Below are 18,998 nucleotides of genomic sequence, written 5' to 3'. Positions count from 1 at the left end.
CTAGAAATATGGAGAGCAGTGAGAAAGAAATGTATAGGCAAATCTGTCTATCTAATAAGAAAGGGTGATTTTAATTATGGTAATATTGACTAGAATGAAGAAACAGCATCTGGGGGGCAAAGGGAATGAATTACTCGAGTTTTTGAGGGATAACAGCCTTAGGTAGTATATAACAGAGGATTCACAGGAATCAGGGGTTGTTGGAAGCATAATTCCATTGCATGGTGGCTGTTTAAATGCATCACAGGATTGTTATGCACTGGTAGGACTTGCGGAGGTCACAAGAGTGCTGCAGGTTTATACATGTTAGTAATGGTAATGCTTCCTATCTTAGTTGTTATCAGATGCATGCCATCAGCAATGTTGGTTTGTAATAAGGTGGAAATCTTGGGAATTATGTACATAGTTGGCAAGGCCATGTGCATGATGGTAAGTGGCTCTAATGATACTGTATCTAGGAATTCATCCCCTGTGAAACATTTTACACTGTTATTGTGTAAAATCTTTGAGAGGTATTCACATTTTGCTCTACATATTCCCTCAACATTAATTTGGCAAATACAGACAATTGGTCCAATATTTCTATTCATCCTGTTCTTAAAAGACTTAATTCATGTATTTAAGTTCACGTGTGTGGGCAGTAACTAGGAGATCGAGAAGACAGACTGGTTGCCAGATTGCTCTAGTTCTTTAGCATTATCCAGGGTGCACCATGAGGAGGCAAGCTAGATCCCATAACCAATGCTACCAAAGAAGAATTCTTACTACAATATTTTGTTCACCAGATGTCACAGAAATATTTAAACATTGCTTTTACTCCAATTTCTTAAAGTGGAATAGCCAGTTCTATAATCAACTACTTGGCTTAGCCAAATACTTGATTACAGAGCTGGTTATTTGCTATGGGAAGCAAATCTATTCATGGAAAATGTTTCCAATGCTGCTATGCAATGAAGATACACTGATGAAAACTTCACCTTGTTATTAGAAAACAAAAAGCATTATGTACTTGCAAAAACATTTTGCAAGTACATATTGCAAAATGTTTTTGTGAATTTTGAATTGTGAATATGTAAACATCATGTTTACATATTCACAAATTGTGTGATTTGTGGGGAAAAAAAAAATCTCTCAAAATGTGACCAAAAGAAAGGCAAAATCTGGCCTTATTACAAATCAAGAGGCACAAGAACCGACTCTGAACAATGCATGAAAGTCCCTAACATGATCTCTTAATGCATGATTTCAATTTTTCCAAAAAAATCATCTAAAGTCTGAGAGAACAGATGATACACACACTCTACATCTTGTTTTTTTTTTCATACTGGTATGTTAATAATTTGTCTGACATTTGATTTATTTTGTACTCTCTTTGTACATATACTGTATATTCTTAACCTGAAGAAGCTGTAAAATTAGCAGGATTTATTAATAAGTGTAATATTAAACATCAACAAAATCCAGTTTTATCTATAAAAAATAATTAAAAAAAACTTGTAATGGCCAAGACAAACAAAGGAAATCTGGGTTGATAAATATATATATATATATATATATAAAAAAAACATGACAATTTTCTAAGCTTTCGGGCACTGCTGTCAAACCTTAATGAATTATATAAAAAATTGCTCCTGATGCCAAGAGATAAATGTCAATTTATCTGTTCAAAATTTCAAAGATAAAATGGCATGAGGAAATTTGCTATACTCCCATTTTTGGCACTCAGAAGATCATTATGTATTCTACATGCTAGGCTTCAGAAATACAACTTAACTCTAAAAGCCATAAAAAAATTTACTCGCTCATAGTATCAATCTAATTTATATAAATATTTTATAGGTGATGTTTTAAAGCAGAAATATTTTGATGACAACTCAAAAGTAATGCATTCTTCAATTCTTAATACACCTTACACATAACTATACAGAAATATCCTTTCCTTTCCTTTACATATTATTAAAATGCATGCCACTGATGATACAGTTCATCATTTACATAAATGTTTATGTCCTCCATTATTCTTTTATTTCTTTTCCTGGTTGCAAAATACTACTTATCCATAGATTTAACTGGAATAAACAGGGAAGGGCCATTCATATGTAATTCCATAAATTATTCATAGTGGAGGAATTCACTAATGACTTGAGTTTGTCATCAATGAATTCTGACTATAACTTCATTTACATAATAAATTACTTGATGAAATAATGGCTAACAATTTCAAGATTTTAGCAATTTTAATTCACTTTCACCAAAACTTTACAAATACATTACTTTATCTGTTAGCTATTTTCATTCAAGATTTGAAAAAATTCTGTATGTATACTGAACTGCTATGAAACAACTGTCTCAAGCACCATGTGTAAAAAAAGGCTCAAGTCCAAGAATGCTAGATTTAATCATGGCATCAGAGGGGGCCTCAGTTAAGAATATGAATGTTGCGTCATAAGGTCTTGGGAAGCAGCTAACTATATGGATCTTCTAATTAAAGGACAGGATACATGCTGAACCACAGAGCTGGAAATAATGACAAACTCAGGAGAATACCATCTTTTGTCCAATGATACCACTAACTGAATGGGAAGGACACCAGCAATGCATAGGAAGAAGCGTTGAAAAAGTGTTTAAATGAGGACAGTATTTGACTGTATATAACTAGAGTAAAGAACAAATAGGATGGGAATGAAATGGATATGCAACCTTATTAAGCAAGAGATCCATAAAAAGATGCTGTGAAAACAATAACAAAAGAACAAGAGAGGTGTTAGGAAATATATAAAGTGCAAGTCAGAAAAGTTGCAAGTAATGGAAAGAAAGTTAAATTTGGAGTATGAAAATAAAGTGGTAGTGCAAACTATAAGCAACCAAAAAAGAATTTCAGTGCCATGCTGCAAGTAAAAGAAAAAAAATATGAATATGGAAGAACAACTTTAGTGAATGCAGACAGTACCCTTGAGTTTTTTTTTCACTTAGTTATAAATTAAATTAAAGATGCCAAAAAATTATATTCTTGTTTAATCTTTTATCCAAATGTAAGCAAACAAACTTTGCACCTGCAACATATCTTCATGACCAGGCTACTTGTATAAAGAGGCTAATGACTTCACATTAATTTTCTTAGTATCCTGTAAAAGTATCCTTTAGTACTCCTCAATAAAGGTCGAAACTGGTCTGGGTAGTGGCCCTTCCCATAATGCAATTAATATTGATTTCATCCAAAAGAGTCATTAGCCTCTACACAAGTAGGCTAGTCATGAAGATACCTCACATGCAAACTATGCTCACAAGAATATAATTTCTTGGCATCTTTAAATTAATACCACCCTTATGTCAGAATCAAATGAGATTATTCAAATAATGAGTGCCCAGTTTGCCAAGATCTATCAACCCACTGTATGTAACATACAATGCCACCACTACACTACATGAAGAGACAGAGATGCATAAGAATGAGGTTTAAGAGTTGCTGCATAACCTACATATCAATGCAGCAATAAAGCCAAATGGGATATTAGCATGTGTGCTAAACAATTATTCGGCTAGAAATGGTTTAGCTCTTCACATATTTGTATAACTTGAGTCACAACTAAGGAAAGAATGCATGATAGTTCCATTGTACAGTACAAGAGTGGTGCAAAACTTGATGCACCTAACTACCAACCTATCTGTATCTCTGGAGTGGTAGTGAATTTTGGAGTAGTAAAAATTTGCATACAGAAATGGGTTGACAGACAAGCTATACTTGGCAATGAACAGCATGATTTTACTAAAGGGAGGTCATGTTTTAGCAATCTTCTCATATTTTATAGGGAATGGATAGGCTATAATACTGTTAGACTTTGCTAAAGCATTTAATTGTGTCCATGTGAAAGACTGTTGCATAAACTGAAGAACATGGAATTGGAATATAAACTACAGACTTGGATAAGTAGGTGTCTGATAGACATGTATCAGAGAATGGTTTATGATGGGATGAATCTACTAGATTTAAGGTGACCAGTGGTATACCCCAAGGATCTGTCCTTGAACCACTGTTATTCAATCTATACATTAATGATATTGGAAAGAACTTGACAGGAGATGTTCAATTGTTTGCTGACAATGCAAAAATGGGCCAGGCAATCAGGGATGTTACTGATATGCAGTGCTTACAGGATGATTTGAATAAGCTGGAACATGGGCAAATAATAATGGCTCTCAATTCAGTGTAAGTAAATGTAAAGTTCTGCACTTAAGTGTGATGAGATTTCCAAAAGCATATTATACTGGTGGGATTATGCTACATGAAACTGATAAGGCTAAGGATCTTGGAGTTATGGTGGATAGAAAAGTGAAATTCAAAAGTCACATTGCAAAAACAACTTGGATAATTCCAGTGTGTTGAAATAAATACTCTCGTTAAGGATAAGTAAGTCATTTTTGCTTCTTTCAAAGGTCATAATACAACTCCACCAAGATTTCTCCATGCAGATTTGTCTCCTAGGTTCAAAAGAAATGAAGAAGCTATGGAAAGGGAGCAAAGAAGAGTAATACAGATGATATTAGAATTAAGGCATGTAGATTGTTAGGACAGGTTGAGAGTACGTGGACTAGTAAATATGAGAAAGAAGGATGACATGATAGAGGTCTTTAAACTTCTTAAAGGGTGTTAAGTTATTATTATTATTATTAATCCGGGCAACTCCAAGGAGTCTACAGACTCATTGAGGGAGGCCCTAACATCATGTCAAGAACAACTATTCGACATTCACACAGTATCTATCATACCTTGCCTTGAACTAATTCACGGTCGTAGCACCCACAACAGACTCTGGCAGCTTATTCCACTCATTCACCACTCTCCAAGTAAAAAAACCTAGCTCTAACACCCCTGCTAACCACATTCTTGCCCATCTTCCATGTATGGCCCCCTAGTCCTCCCACCACTGCCAGTCCTATTCTCAAAAATATCTTCTGGATTAATCTTATAGAAACCCTTCAGTAATTTGAATATCTCAATCATATCACCCCTTTTCCGCCTATCGACCAATTTTTGCAACCCACAAATCTTCAACCTGTTCTCATAAGGTTCATTCCACAGACCTGCTATCATCTTGGTCACTCATCTCTGGATCCTCTCCACCTCCTCCCCATCAAGAAGAAACCCTGGCGCCCATATCTGGGCACAGTAGTCTAGATGGGGTCTTATCAAGGCTCGATACAGAGGAACAATAACTTGTTTGTCTCTGCTTGTTAATGTATTTTTCAGAAGCCAAGTGATTTGATGAGCTGATTTAGCCACTTTTGCAATGCGCCCCCTAAACATCAATTCCCTATCCACCAACACTCCCAAATCCCTGGCCTCATCAATCTCCTGGAGTACGGTTCCACCAATGTGATATACTGCTGCTATTCTTTTCACCCCAAAATGCATAACCTTACACTTTGCCACATTAAATTGACATCCATTTTCCCTAGCCCAGTCCTCCAAACTATCCAAATCATCCTGTAAAATTTTGACATCCTGTGCACTCACAATTGCTCTACCCAACTTTGCATCATCAACAAATAAGTGAGCACTTCCTCTCAGATTCTTTCCTATATCATTGATGAACAAATTGAAAAGTAGTGGTCCAAGAACAGAGCCCTGTGGCACACCACTAGTCACAAGCCGTCTTTTGGACTCAACTCCTGAATAAACCACTCTCTGGTATCTCTCCATCAATCACCCTCCTATCCATCTCACCAACCCTATATCCATCCCCATCTGCTCCAGTTTACTGATTAGAGTTCCATGTGGTATTGTTGGATTCTGATTATATAGAGATTGGAGTAATTATTATTTGGTTCAGAATCCAACATGATCTTCCATCACATAGGCTAGACTTGTAAATATTATTTAATGTAATTCACTTGTTTATAATTTAATATTCATATAACTACCTTTAACCTTATTTAATATTTAATTATTTAATCAAGGATATATGTATTAATAATGAAAAGACTGTATCAAATATTATTAAGCTATTTTATTTATTACTATGTTAATATTATAAGAAATTGTATTTGATAATTTAACTGTGCATTAATTGAAATGTAAATATTCTTTATTTATTCCTATTTGTAGAAGTTTAGCGTTATGCAATACCTCAATTTTATTATATTTTGTTTGGTTGTCATGGAGACGTACGTAAGCGAGCACGTTTTTGGAACAGAACGTGAGGAGAAGGTTTATTCAAAAGAGTTTTAGAAAGAAATCACGTGAACAATTTAGGCGGGAAGAACGGATATAAAAAGCGAGGAATGCTGGAAAAGGGGGAGCATTAGAGATTTATAAGAGAGAGAGATTGGCATTAGGTTGAAATTGGAGCTTTCGGCATTCGGGAATCACAGTGCGATAATAGCGAGTCGGCAAGTCACTCAAGCAGCTAATAAAGTCTACTAGTAGAGAAGCAGTTAGCTAATAAGTTGTAGAATAACAATTATAGCTACGGAAATAGCTGAAAGTCTATTAATTAGACTAGCGATACTTGAATTGAGATATAATTTCAGGGCCGACCTGTCAAGGACACACAGAATCTTGAAATAAAGCATCGACTAACTAGAGAATAATAGAGGCTGTAAAATTGAAGTTTACAGTTAGCTGTGTTTAGAATTGCAGTGTCTAAAGAATTACTTGAATGCTGGAAGAGTGAACAACTGTGCATATAAAACCTCAAGTTAAGGAATTATTGTGTGTTGCCTTATTTCATGAGTGATCAGTAGTACTTTATGCAACAATGTTTGTTTATGTGTATTGTGACCGATGATTAATTCAGTTATTGTTTAGAAGAATTATTTTAATGAGTGCCGTATAGACCTTCTCACGTTGTGTTCCAAAAACGGGCTCGCTCACTTACGTTTCCATGACAACCAAACAAAATATAATAAAATTGAGGTATTGCATAACGCTAAACTTCTACAAACAGGAACAAAATAAGAATATTTACATTTCAATTAATGCGCAGTTAAATTATCAAATACAAATTCTTATAATATTAACATAGTAATAAATAAAATAGCTTAATAATATTTAATACAGTCTTTTCATTATTAATACATATATCCTTGATTAAATAATTAAATATTAAATAAGGTTAAAGGTAGTTATATGAATATTAAATTATAAACAAGTGAATTACATTAAATAAAATTTACAAGTCTAGCCTATGTGATGGAAGATCATGTTGGATTCTGAAACAAATAATAATTACTCCAATCTTTATATAATCAGAATCCAACATTACGAAGTGTATAAGTTTCTTTGTTAGGGCCTTTTCTTCAGTCAGTTTCTTTGTTAGGGCCTTTTCCGAAAATATAAACATTTTCTTCTTCTTTTCCATATGATCCTTTCTTATCACCCTTATGTAGTATACAATATTATTCCTCACTGAAGTAGAAATACTTATTACCTCTTGCAGTTCTATTTGACACACAGTTTACTGTACCAGAGGAAAAAAGTTTCTTCAACCATTTCATAAACAACATATCTAAGTTGAGCTAATTCTGTCACCTTTTCCAGTAGAAATAGCAAATAGATCTGGCTTCCTTAACAGATGAAACTTTCCAATCAGCATTTCCTCGAACATTCCTTTAGAACATTGACTGTAATGTCTTCTTTTATTTACTAAATACTTGCTGACAGTCTCAACTCCCCAGTTTAAAGAGGTCACAGTTCTATGATTCCTTTTTCGAATCTTATATTAATATTCTTCCGACTGTCACATAAAACTTATACACTTCGTAAGAACAAATTTTCTCTAGACTGCATTCTTAAGCTTCCATTAGCTCTTTTTCTCGTTACCTCGATACCAAATGCTCTCTCTGTCAGCTGTCAATCACCCATCAAACTCCTCGGTGAGCATATGCACTCCATGTAAAATGGCAAGCAAGAAGTTACATATAATGGTTGACATATCTCCGTTAGCATAATGAGAATGTCTTTACAAAATACAACCCTTAATAATTTTAAACTACAATAAAAAGGAATGAAAGTAACATAATTATCAGAATCTAGTTAAGTATATCAATTTTGCATGATTTACATTTCATTCTGACAATAATATCATCAATAACGGGCACATCGCACAAGTGCCAATATACGTGTCACGAAACAAAAACTAATAATATATTAAAATAAAAAAATTCATAATTTAGTAATATTTTAGGGGAACTTGCTCTATATATTCTAAGTGAGGTTCAGTTTGTATTTTCTGGAAAATAAATAAGAGAGCACAGAATTCTCTAAATCCAAGTTTACCATCCTAATGCTTATTCTAACTTTGTAGGTGGTCAAACTAACTTTTTCAAGTCTGATTTGCATTACTTCATTAAATACTGAAATGGATTTCCCTAGTGCTTTAAAAACAATATATATATATTATGTGTGTTAAATTATCCCTCAAGAAAACTGCTTTGCTTCTTGCCTTTATTTTGATTCACTTGTTAGAAACATGTAATATGACTCGTTATGTTAAGTAGACAACCGCTGGACAAAAATTTTTACAAAAAGGCAAGTACAAGAAGGTTCAAGAATCAAGAACACCTGGCAGACAATCAACAAGGTGGAGAGATGAACTACATCATTCAATGGGAAACGACTGCAGCTGCTGGGCTAGAGACAGAGAAATGTGGAAAAATATGGAAGAGATCATCATCTACATTTACTACTTAATTGTGTAGTTAAAATATTCCGAATCCTTTATTAAATATAATATCCATTATCTATCTATTATACATTATTTTATCCAAAGAATATCCATTATCAAAAAATAATGAATTGTCTATTTCCGGTTCATTATTACATTACCAATTCATTTTACTCTTAGAGAAAACAAAACACCAAGTAGAATGGCAACTAACTGAAATTTATTAATAATTATCATTTTTATTCAAGAGTGTTCAAAAAATCAGTTGAAACCTCCATAATGTAAACAAAAAAGGGCAGAGGGATGATTTTACATCAAGTCTGAGCTTCCTTAATCCATCACTACATGCTCGTATCTACCAGAAGTATGTTATTGCAACCCATAAACCAGCAACCATCATAACAGCGAAGGTACGTTTTCCATTGTTTAGTAGTTCCCCCCCCCCCTAGCATGGTGGGGAAAAAAAAAAAAAACTACTCACATCTTTCTCTAAATCCAGAGTAATTTAATAATAAGGTGACACACCTTTTGGCAACTCGTATAGGTAACTCACCACCTCTGAGTCTGGCTCCTACTGATGAGATCTCATTAAAGGTCGAAACCGGTCTGGGTAGTGGCCCTTCGATTAATGCTTAGCATTAAACATGTCTGCAAGGAGGGCTTTGCATTATGGGAGATACAGAAATTAGACTTGGTAGAATTAACTCGCAAGCAGATTAATGTCTTATCTCTATAGTGTTGACAGAAGTTAATGCGCAGTAAAACTTGGGGTAGTACAAAGTCGACGATGACGACAAAAAAACAATATCACTAAAAAATACACGTACTAACCACAGTGATAAGTTTTAATACGTAAATATTTCAACAATATAAATCAAATATATATATATATACAGGGTGTTTCAAAAAGAATGTCACGATTTGAAAATTGTATATCTCTGCAACTACGAACCACAAATCAATGCGACTTGTACCATGTGAACAGCCTTGGCCCAGAGTTTGATATGATGAGAGGCAGGTGGAGGGCTGAAACAAAGATAAAGGGTGTTGTTTTCCTATACTTCTATTGTAATATCTTTATTCTCTTATATCTCTATTATTTAACTTTATCTTTATTCTAATTAGCTTTTCTTTATAATTAGCAGTGCGTGCTTTTCCTCTCGTGACCTTTCTCACTTATTCTACTGAGTATTATGTTTATTCACCTTCCGTATTTATTAGTCGTATGCCTATGAACACTGAAAAATTTATTTGTCAGACTGCGCCATCAATATATCAAATATTCGGCATAAGACTCAATAAAACTTCCGGTAGATCTCTCTCTCAAACGCAACTTCCTTCAACAAAGTTTACATAAACAGTCATGGTTCTTAAGTAATAAAACTGTACTTTTAATGCCTTAGTTGTTTCCCCTCACAAGTCTGATTTATTTAGGAACAGTGTAGTTGTAAAATAAAGATCAAGTAGCACTCTATTGGCATCTAAATAAAACACATTTATTTATAATAAATATAAAGTACATAAATTAAGTGAGAGGGAGGTTACTCTCTCTCTACCTGTCCTTTAATGTAAATAATCTCTTTAATTCTAAAACTTATTTACTCTCTGCTTACAAATTCAACTTATTAAACTTCTAGTTTACTCGCAAACAGGTTAGTTTTTACAAATCAGATGTCAACTTCTAACATGCCAATTGACTCTCTTATGGACACTTATTACTATTAAACTAATTCTTAACAGTCCATATACAACATATCTCCCAGATTATAGGAGAAAATATACAAAGGGAAGTAACTTGCAGGCGCTCTATCACACATTCAGTCAAGTCTTTTACTAAAGCCTTTATGGCTTTTCTTTCATCTTGAGTTTTAGACATCCTTCAGGAGTATTTTTGACTGCAATCTGCAGTACTCGAATAGCACATATACAAGAGGTTTCAGCATGCGGGCAAATTCTACTCTGGAATCTTACTTCAGGAACTTCTGCTTCTAATTGCCACCACTTCTGCTACAAATTGACGCCGACTGGCTCTTTTCGGTGACAGCGCTTCGCCTTTGCTCTCTTGACACCTGGATCTTGGCTCTCGTATTTAGTAACTGGGGTCTTGCCCTAACTCTTTTCTCTGCCGCCACTGCTCTGGTTCGGACTCTGCTAATGGTCTGCAGCTTGCCTCCACTCTGGTTCTGACTTCTGATGACTCTCTGTTGACGACTGGAAGCCCATTATGCTCGGCTCAGTCCCCCTTTATTTTGCGATCTTGGGTCTTTGCACTAAGGGTAGTAAATCCCAAAGAATTCGGCATGATTCTTTCATCTTCTTCCAAGTTAGACCCACTCTTTGTTCTCATCTGTGCACTCATTTGATCGTAAGTTGCCAGCCAGCGCAAAGCTGTATGAACCTTTCAGACTGACTTTGGAGGTGTTTATGCACAGAGCTTGTAAGCACTTTCTCTTACACACAACCTTCGTAAACAACCTTTCTTATGCCCTCATATAGAGCTATTACACAACGTTCTGGTGGCAAAACTTTGTTTTTAACTCTAAAATATTTCTTGTTAGAGGAGTATATACAGTTAATTTCCAAAGGGTTATTTACAATAATATCTAGCATAAAATATACAGAGACAAAACAAGGTTATTTTTATACTATTCTCATGGGACTTGACCTCTGTAAAAAATCGATGTAAAGCGCTTTGGTAGTTTTAAGCTACATCGAGTTTTTACAGGGCACATCAAGCATTTGTAACTGTACCACATTTTCATTATTAAATATAATTATTTGAAAGCGGGTCATTCTTTTTGAAACACCCTGTATATATATATATATATATATATAAATAAATATATATAAATTGTATAATATATATATATTATACAATGGCACAACAGCAGACAGTCGATATAATTTTACAACGCAACTAGTCGAAATAGAAACATAGTTTCTATTTGATATCTGTGTTTGTGGTTTTATAGTAAAAAAAAAAAAAAAAAACAGTTCTAAAAAGTGTATTTCTTTGTTTACTACAATTTTTAAACATAGCTTCAAGATGAAATGTGTTGATAAATCACAAAGTTATTTTTATGCATCAGCATTTCATCAAGATGTTTTAGAAAATACAAATTCTCTTTCAAAATGGAATAAATGTTTTGCTTAGCAGTTATCTATCTGTGTATTATGAAAACAAGCATGTTTACATGTGGCAATAAGTAGTTTGCAATGTTAGATGTACACTAACATTATTATTAAGCGAGACCTCCAGAGACTCATCGAGGGAGGCCACTTACTACACACACCAGCTATCATCCTTATTCTTGAATTCATTCACGCTGCTTGCACTCACAACATCCAAAGGCAATCCATTCCCATCATGCACTACCCTCTGAGAGAAAAATCTAGCCCTCACTCCATTCTGGGTGGCTTTCATTCTCAGCTTCCAAGGATGCACTCTAATTCTTTCCCCACTAGCCATAAATTGAAAAATTCCATCAATTGAAATATGACCCTTTCAGATGTTTGTAAGTCTCAATCATATCACCCCCTCTTTTTCCTGTTTGCTGTGTCTGCAGTCTACAAATTCTCGATCTGTCTTCATAATCAGTATTCCACAATCGTGATATAATTTTTAACACTCTCTTTTGTACTCTCTCCAATATATCAGGATCACAACGGAAACCAGGAGACCAGACATGTGCACAATAGTCCAAGTGAGGTCTTATCAGGCCTTATAAAGAGGCGAAAATAACATCCTTATCTTTAGATGTGAACGTTCGTTTCGGCATTGCAATCATCTTTTGAGTTGTATTTACAATCTTTGCCACATGGCCCATTAACTTCAACTTCCTATTAACACTCCAAGATCCCTAGCCTCATCAGTTTCTTCTAGCCTAATCCCACCAATATAATATGACATTGGATATCTAATCATGCCGAAGTAAATGATTTTACACTTACTGACATTGAACTGACACCCATTTTCCCATGCCCACAATTCCAACCTATTCAAATCATTCTGCAAATACTGCATATCAGCAGCATTCATGATTACCCTACCTATCTTTGCATTATCAGCAAATAACTGTATGTCACTTGTCAAATCCTTCCCAATATCATTAATGTACAGATTGAATAACAGTAGACTAAGCACTGATCCTTGTGATACACCACTTGTTATCTTAAACCTTGCAGACTGAGATCCCCCCCCCCCCCCGTATACCACTTTTTGATATCTGTCAGTCAGCCATTCTCTTATCCATGCTAATATTGTATAACCCAAACCCATTTTCTCTAATTTATGCAACAGTCTACCATGCTGTATTCTATCAAAAGCCTTAGCAAGATCCAAAGGTATCATTGTGTATCCATTCCCCTTGTCTAGTTCAACGGTATCGTTATAGAAGCAAGTTGCAAAGTAGATTCACTGTCAACCCATTTCTGAATGCAAGCCCTAACCAATTTTTCCATGAATGCGAAAACATGAATACAAAAAACTTCACATTTACTTAAAATTGTTCTATGACTATATTATCCAATACTGATCCACACACAAAAAAAGGTTAACTGTGTGGATAGGCTTATGTTTTTGTCACACAGCAAAATATTAGCTTTTAAGTTAATAAATAGTATTTTCTTATCAATCTGTGTATGCATCAATACTGTTTAAATCCAATTCAACATATAGGTTAACTGTTATTACTTGTTTTCTAGGTTTTTTTTTTCTTTTTCGTTTCTTCATGTAATTATCCTGATAAAGTGAAACAATAATTTCATGGAACTAGTCGCAAATATAAAAAATAGTTTCTTGATATCTTTTTGTGGTTATTAATACATATGACTAGAATATCCTATCTCCACAGAAGCCTACACAACGTTTCTTAATAGTATTTTGTTAATATTCATTTAGTTATCAAATGTGAAGTTTTTTTAACTATGTAATTACAAGTTTTGTCAAAGAATATTAATTAAATTTTTAAAAGAAATATGCTGCATAAATCACAGATTACAAATGTACTGGAGACAATAGTTTGAGTACATTAAAATTACATTCCCAAATATGCTACAAACATTACCTTTTCCTTTAGTCTAATACAGGTATATCCAAGGAGGGTATTAAGATCATTCTTCTTCACCTTAAATTGGGTTTTGCCTTTTATTACCTATTTAAAATAAATTATGTAGATAATCAAATATAACAAATACCAAATGTTTGTATAAATGTAAGAAATTCATTATACAATATTTATTTTAATGATAATCACAGGCAAGCTGAACCTGCAGTAGCAGAGAAGGTCAAGCCATAACTGGAAAGAAGGGAAGAAAAAGGAGGAACTTTTTAACCCTCACGCCATGGCCATGATGACATGTTTATATACCAATCAAAACCTGGATGTGAGGTATTCTTTAAAACTGGAATAACATGGATATAAAGCATAAAATGGCTGATATTATTATGAATGTATTTCCAGAGTTCAAGGACACTCATGAAAGGAGGGTCTATTTAGATGCTTAGATCTTTCTTTCCTTTGAATTCAATGATAGCCCATTCCACACACATACACACACAAGAAGAAACTCAACCTCACATACTTCCTAATACTAGCTGCTTCTGGGAATGACCTTGAAATTCAGCCTCTGCTATCCGGAAGCTGAAAAACACACTTGTGTCTCTACTGGATTCCCCTTACGAACTTTTATGTTTCTATATCTCTTCCCTTTAGTCTATTCTTCAAACTTTGAAGACAACACATTCCCTCAAGCTATCCTCATATGCACAATTCCATAACCCAGTTATTATCCTGGTTACCCACCACTGAATCTTTTCCACTATCTCTCCACCTCCTTGGAACCCAAATGACCATAGCAGTCTGGAAATGGTCTTATCAAAACCCCTTAAAATGGAAAAATAACAACCTCCAATGTGGAATTCTGTTAAGCATCTTGGCAAAATCCACCCATTTTATACAACTCTGATGTTATTATTATAAAGCATGAGCAGATTGCTAAAGCAAGACTCTTTAAAGAAGATCCTAGTATTGCCTTCCCACCTTTAGATATTCTTATCCAAAGATATGGAAGAAGAGCATATCCACCTTTGGATATGCTCTTCTTCCATTAGGAATCTTGCATGTAGTGAAAGTCAACCTGAACGACTAGGTCATAGGCAATGCTTCTGTTTTGTACATTCCATCAGTGCCCATGCCATTATCACCTTCAGTCCAAATGCTATATTTGGGTCATCTTGTAACAGTTTTAATGCTTCTCATACATTTTATCCACATGACCAGCTGGGTGGTTAACAGGTTTCAAGTTAATTCAAACACTAGAGATGATTTTTAGTCAATACAGCCTGAAAGACAACAGTTTCAATAACTATAACACAACAGTGCCAAAACTGATATACTTTAATTACTCCAACATGTATGCAAATTTCTTAAACACATTAAGATAACTGTGGAACAACTGTAACAGCTCGTTAGAATCACTCAAAGCTACATTTCATTTCAAATAAATTTTATTTGTAGCATTTATGTCCTAGATAAACTCATGTCTCCTGGAATGAAAAACCAAAACAATAATAAATAATTAAATAAACACCAGAAATTAAATATATCTCAGTGTTTTCAAATAAAAAAGCAGCCAATTAAATATATTTCCATACAATTTTTTTTTTTTTTTTAAATTTCAGAAACTAGTGCCATGTCAAGGCAACTCTGATGGCAAATGTTGTAATGCATTGTAATAAAAGTTAATTTTGAAACTTTTCCAAGTTTAGTTGTTTGGCTGTGAAGTAATGATGGATATTTGAAACATCCTCTTTCTATAATGAGTTTAATAGGAAATATTTGTAAACATGTTCTATATGAACTCAAAGGAACCAAGTAAAAAAAAAAAAAAAAATCATTCCACTACCTTCTAAAGTCCAAATGCATAAAAGAAAGCACAGAAACTTCTTAATACATATTCTTAACATGTAATAACATATAAAGAAGAATGCTTAGCATAAAAATATACTAAAATATAAAAGTAAATAAAGTAATCATTTATTAGAGTAGGATGTAGAATAAGCAAGTGAAAGAGATGATTATATTTGCAGGTACAAATAATCTGGCAGGTGACAAATGTGCTATATCCTAGATCAGGCGTTCCCAACCCTATGCCCACGGGCACCATGCCGCCCATCGACCAATTTGTGTGTGCCCGCCGCTGTTCAACCGTGTGCCGTATAGTTTGAAATAATCATGTGCACATCACGCAACAATTCATGGCATGCTATATGACGCATGCGTTAATGACACATGACGAGAATTAAACGCATACAATGTAAAGTAGATGTGCATTCAAAGTTGTTCATTATCTGTTGCTAGTTATATGCGCATAATTTTAACGGTGTCTTGTAATTAAATTTTTGAAATATTTTGATTTTTAATCCTAAAATGAGCGAATCATGTAAAAGACAACGAACCTATAATTTTAACACTGACTGGGAGGAAACATATTGTTTCGTTATTTTTAAAGATAATTGTGTTTGTTTGTTGTGCAATAGTAGAGTTGCAATTCCGAAAAAACATAATGTTGAACGTCACTTCCAGACAACGCATGCCACTTTTAATACGAATTATCCACTTAAATCTGAAATAAGAACGAAAAAAAATAAATCAACTAAAATCGAACCTGTCTGTCCAACAGTCGGTTTTCACTAGACATGTGGTAACATCTAAAAATTCTACCACTGCTTCTTTAAAAATTTCTCACATGCTCGCAAAGAAGAAAAAACCGTTCCAAGATGGCACAAGCTGTCTGCAATAACTAGTGATGGAGCACCAGCAATGGTTGGCAATATCAATGGATTTATTGCACTCTGCAAGAAAGATCATTCATTTCCAAACTTTATGTCCTACCACTGTATTATCAACCAGGCAACTTTGAGCAGTAAAATATTGTCCTTTGGACATGTTATGAAAGTTGTTACAAAAATAATCAACTTCATTCGAGCAGCTCCTTTGCAGCACCGAATTTTCAAGGCTCTATTGCAAGACATTGAAGATAAAGAACCTGATCTCATCCTGCATACTGAAGTACGTTGGCTCAGTAAAGGTAAAGTCCTTACAAGATTTTTAAGCTTAATTGAAGAAATAAAAAAAATATCTTCACGTCAAAAATGAAAATTTTGATGAACTAAATGACTTTTGCTGGCTCTTGGATTTATGTTTTCTCACAGACATGTTGCTAAAATGATAGGCTCTGTAAACTCATTGAAAGCAAAACTGGATTTGAACTCCAAATTTAAAGAATTGAATTCTTTAAATTTGGAGTTGAAAGGAAAAGATAGACATGTCGCTAAAATGATAGGCTCTGTAAACTCATTGAAAGCAAAACTGGATTTGTGGATATCACATCTGCAGATGGGATCTCCCATTCATTTCCCAAATATGAAAAAAATGGTAGGTGATAGTGAATTTAACTTGTCACCATTTGTTAAACATCTTCAAGTGCTTAAATAACAGTTTGAAAAGAGATTTCAGGAATTTACTATCATCGAGCAAATGATCTCCTTTTTTATCAATCCTTTTATTTGCCAAGTAAATATGATGGAAATAGCTGCATGCATTGCAAAGCTTGTTCAACTAAATGCTTAAGAACTGGAGCTAGAAATTTTGGATCTTCAGAATGACATTACGCTAAATTTCCATATAACAGATGAAAACTTCTGGAATCTAGTGGATAGAAAAAAGTTTCCATTCTTAAAAAGAGCAGTGTACAAGATAAAATCGTTTTTCGGTTCCACATACCTTTGCGAATCATTGTTTTCGACCATGAATATCAAAAAATCAAAATATAGATCATGACTCACTGATGAGCATCTTGATTGTTTAAGAACTGGAATATCATCATATTCTCCTAATTATGAAGCACTGGCCAATGAAATGCAATGCCAAAGATCACACTAACTTACATATATATATTTAAATTTTTATATAATGTAAACTTTTAAGTAATAAAACATTTGATTATAATGTAAACTTTGTATGTAATCATTTAACAAAAGAATTCAAAAAATTTGCTTGAAAAATTGGATGGTGCCAGTCGCTATACTGGTATTTTAGAATGTGCTCTAGGAAACAAAAAGGTTGGGAACCCCTGTCCTAGATGATATCAAGAGTTACCAGTACAAATGAATGAGAAGAGTGAAAGAGTCTGTTGCACTGATATGATATGGTAGAAGCAAGTTGAGAAGGGTCATGATTGCAAACGAGTCAAAGCACATGTTGTGCAGGAAGAATGGAGTGGATGTATCGAATAGGTATGACAGACAAAAGGAGCTACATAAGGTTGATAGTTTGCAATTTGAATGTAATTAGAGTTAAGTGTCTTGAGAAAGTGTTGTTCGGTGAGAGTTCAGTGATACATAGACAGAGAAACTAGCTTTTTTGTGGTTGTGTGTGTGTGGGGGGACTAGGCAGCATGGCAAGTGAGCGAAAAAAAAAACGATCAAATGATGAGAATGTAGCACCTCAGGTTTTGAAACTGAGTGTGCAAAAAACATAACTTAGAGGCCAAAAGAGATTGGGGATACTGCAGTTTATGTATACTAATGTCAGAAGCATATGGAACAAAAGTGAAGGAATAATCTGCACTGATTACTTCAACTTAGCCAAAGTTCAGAGGCATTAGTCTAACAAATAAGATCAGGTGTTGAAGATTATTCATAACTTATGTTTAACGGCATTAACAACACTAAATGAACTATTTTATAAAAAAATTCAGAGGCATTAATTAGACTTAGCTGGCAGAGGATGAAATGGGCAGAGTTAAAATGCAATGGGTATAGTATTTTCAGAGAGGAGAGAGAACAAAGTAGAGAAGAGGGATTTTGCTAATGGTAGCATAATTATGAATTGAAGCCCCAAAAAAAAATTAGTTTGAATGACTATAATACCGAGAATAAAAAGAATAAAGTTTAATGCTGAGATACTACTACTAGTTTCGTTGAACAAAATTTAACTTCATCAGGTATCAAAGACAAAGAATTATGTAAAATAACAGAGACATAATAAAATTACATCAACAGAACTAATATAAAAAGACAGAAGTACAGTTTAAACAGGAATGCGTGCTGAAATTTCGATTAAAGTTGATTACATGCGAGAGTTGCCACGAGAGCGCCAGTATTGGACAGTGGCAATGTGTGCGTCAGAAAGATTGTAGCTAAGGCTGTTGTTTATATGAGATGAATCAAGGGATATTTTCTTTAGATTCGACTATCTTCCTTTCAAGCTCATCATAACACCTATGAATATTAGAAGTTTGCGGCCAGTCTATTCTCTTCTCTATTAA

At 34.1% G+C, this 18,998-nt stretch overlaps 1 protein-coding gene across 1 annotated transcript in view; it reads right to left on the bottom strand.

The window, feature by feature from the left end:
* Nucleotides 1–18,998, bottom strand: part of LOC150105510 (zinc finger MYND domain-containing protein 11) — a 289,391-nt gene that overhangs the window by 168,808 nt on the left and 101,585 nt on the right. The window contains exon 3 of the mRNA XM_090394229.1: nucleotides 13,733–13,819. Coding sequence (XP_090250355.1) covers nucleotides 13,733–13,819 — 87 coding nt within the window. The remainder of the gene's footprint in view (nucleotides 1–13,732; nucleotides 13,820–18,998) is intronic.

This window comes from Typopeltis vanoorti, chromosome 6, assembly GCF_054136105.1.
Source record: "Typopeltis vanoorti isolate ZY-2024b chromosome 6, IOZ_Tvanoo_1.0, whole genome shotgun sequence".
NCBI classification, from domain to species: domain Eukaryota; kingdom Metazoa; phylum Arthropoda; class Arachnida; order Uropygi; family Thelyphonidae; genus Typopeltis; species Typopeltis vanoorti.
This window is presented reverse-complemented; position numbering and strand designations above follow the sequence as displayed.